The 2,645-nt window shown below is 60.7% G+C and overlaps 1 protein-coding gene across 1 annotated transcript; it reads right to left on the reverse strand.

Moving 5' to 3' along the window:
• Positions 1–607: 607 nt before the first annotated feature.
• On the reverse strand, positions 608–1,952 carry MNEG_13518 (hypothetical protein; the record flags this gene model as incomplete). Its single annotated transcript, XM_014038011.1, has 2 exons — positions 608–848; positions 1,045–1,952. 2 exons carry the CDS (start codon positions 1,950–1,952, stop codon positions 608–610), a joined length of 1,149 nt encoding a protein of 382 aa, XP_013893465.1.
• Positions 1,953–2,645: the final 693 nt, after the last annotated feature.

The raw sequence follows: 2,645 nt of genomic DNA on the forward strand, positions 1-2,645 counted from the left end.
ATATATATACATAGTATATATATATATATGTATAGTTCATATTGCAGTCGGCAATTTGAACAACAACGAAAGGTTTCAGGCACGATGATCCAGCTTGATATATACTTCTTTCAGTCGGCAGTTGCCTGTGTGTGCGTGTGTGTGTGTGTATGTGTGTGTGTGTGTGTGTGTGTGTGTGTGTGTGTGTGTGTGTACGTGCGTGCGTGCGTGCGTGCGCGCTAGAGCGCGTGCGCATGCACGTACACGTGGTCATCAAGTTTGGCAAATGAGCATGTTGATATTCGAATCGCTCTGTGCTCATGACTAATATGCCGCGCACCAACAAATTTTGAAAGCCTGGATAATGCAATACTGCATAATTCCGTCTAATGCGAGCTCAACGGAGCAACACAGAGCTGGGTTTGCAAGCCTTGAAGCCAGAAAGGCAAAAAGGTCAGCTATGTGTTTTTCCAGACGGATTCGCACGTTACATTCACAAGCTACATTACAATCCCAATTATATCAATAAACCATGACTGGCCTGCGCGTAGAGCACCTGCAACGCCAGAGGTTATCAGCACATGCCGTGCGCATCCATCAGGAACAACAGAGGCGTTTGGCTGCAACGTTACCGGCATACTTGGGTCGGCCGCACCCCCACAATTTCGTAACCCTGATTGGTGCAGGGCAGCACAAAGGGGCAGTCCAGCAGCCGCGCATTGAGCACCCACAGGACCCCGTCCTTGAACGCCATCGCCGTCGGCGCACGGAGAGCAGTGGTGCCGCCGCCACCGCCGCCGCCGCGCGGCGAGATGACACACGTGACGTTCGCGCTCGACAGGTCGGGCGTGAGCCGCAGCTGCAGCACCCTGTCAGGCACCACAGGGGGCAGGCGCGCGCCGGGAGGGGGTTGGTGAAGCGGCTCACCAACGTCCGGGCGAGGTCCGCCGCAGAACAGACACCACTCACGCTGCGGTGCTGCTGTCTAAGCCCCAAACTTAGCAGCACCCGCTTTCCAAGGCACATGGCGACCTCCCTCCTCAGACGCGATCTCAAACCACGCACCTGTCCTCAAAGTTGTCTGACAGGTAAACCGTGTCAGCCCCCGGCCCCATGACCATGGAGTCCGCCCAGACCTTGCGCCACGGTCCCTTGCCGCCCGCCTTAACCCACGGCAGCCGCGCCGCGACCACCGCCGCCGCCGCCTCCCCCTGCGCGCGCGGCGCGCCGCCGGGCGGCAGCTGGACGGCCGCGACGTAGCTCTGGTCAAAGTTGCTGACCAGGAGGGTGTTGTTGCGCGCGAAAACGAGCCCGTTGGCGTTCAGGCGGGCGCTGGTCGTTACAAAGCCGGGGCCCAGGTGCACGTATGTGGCGCCGCCGCCCGTGCCGCCGACGTCAGCAGCCGCCACCCAGTTGCTGGCTGAGAAACGAGGGATCATGTGGACAAAAGGCTCGAACGAGTCGGTGGCGTACACGTGGCTGGGGCCGATCGCCACATCGTTGACATAGGGCGCCTGCCACCGCCCGCGCGGCCGGGCGAGCGCGACGGCCGCGCGGCGCGCGACTTCGTACGGGCGGCTGGCGGTGAGGGTGTAAACAAAGATCTTTCCGGACACGCTGCCGGCAACGAAAAGGGCGTGCTGCTGCGGGTCGTACTGAATGCCGGTCAGTGCGATTCCTGGCTCTGTTGCTAGAAGGGTGCGCGTCGCTGCTGCGTCAGCGGCGCCCATGTCGAAATGGAGCACCTCGCCACTGAGCGTGGATACGAAAAGGTCACTGCCGCGGCCGAATGAGAAGGCCTTGGGCTTTGATCCGTTGGGCAGTTTTATGGTGGCGGCGACAGGGGCTGCTGCGTCAAAGAACGGGGACACATGCAGCAGCGCTGGCAAGCGCGGCGAGGCTGCCCCCAAGACCCTCGGTGCCGCCAGCACAAGCACGGCCACGGTGATAAAGAAGCTTAATAACGAACACATTTCTGGCGCTGCGCTTCTGCGATGGCGCGGCCTTGCAAAGTACGCGTAGGCTGGCAGGTTTCTCTGATCGCGAATCAATTGATATGTGTTCGGGCAGCCCAACCTCACGTAATGCAACGCGCTCGATTTATCGCTAGTTCACGTGTATGATGCGGGTTGGCTGCCCAAGTTTGCAGTTGTCTGGGCCCTCTGCACGCGCGAGCTCCCCAGAGGGCCGCTTTTGAACCCAACAAACCTGTGCAGCTGAAGGGCCAATCCTCAACACGGCCGAGCAGATCGGATGGTTACAAAGGGCAAGGTGGCCGCGTCCCACTCCGCTGTGCAGTCAGGTTGGGCATGGAGGTGAGGAGGCGGGCGGTGCGCGCTGCACGCCGGCAGCGCAGCGCTGTCACAAGGGGTGAGGAAGAAACGGTTATGCTAGGACTGCGGTAAGAGGCAGGAATCTGCAACCTTGAGACAACAATTGCGACCGAGGCAAAACGCGAATGGAAACAAAAGACAAATAATCAGGGAGTGGCAGTCGTCGGCAGCGACAGCGCGCGACCCCGAGCCCCAGCGCCGCAAAGAGCGAAGCGCAGAGTGCGGCGGCTACGTGCCCCCCTCCCGCACGTCCATCGGCGAAGGCTGCCCCCACGCCGCGTGGTCCGTGAACCCCTCTGGCTCCGCTTGATTGCCGCCGCCGTCTGTAGGGAG

Source organism: Monoraphidium neglectum (assembly GCF_000611645.1).
Source record: "Monoraphidium neglectum strain SAG 48.87 unplaced genomic scaffold scaffold03875, whole genome shotgun sequence".
In the NCBI taxonomy this organism is placed as follows: Eukaryota; Viridiplantae; Chlorophyta; class Chlorophyceae; order Sphaeropleales; family Selenastraceae; genus Monoraphidium; species Monoraphidium neglectum.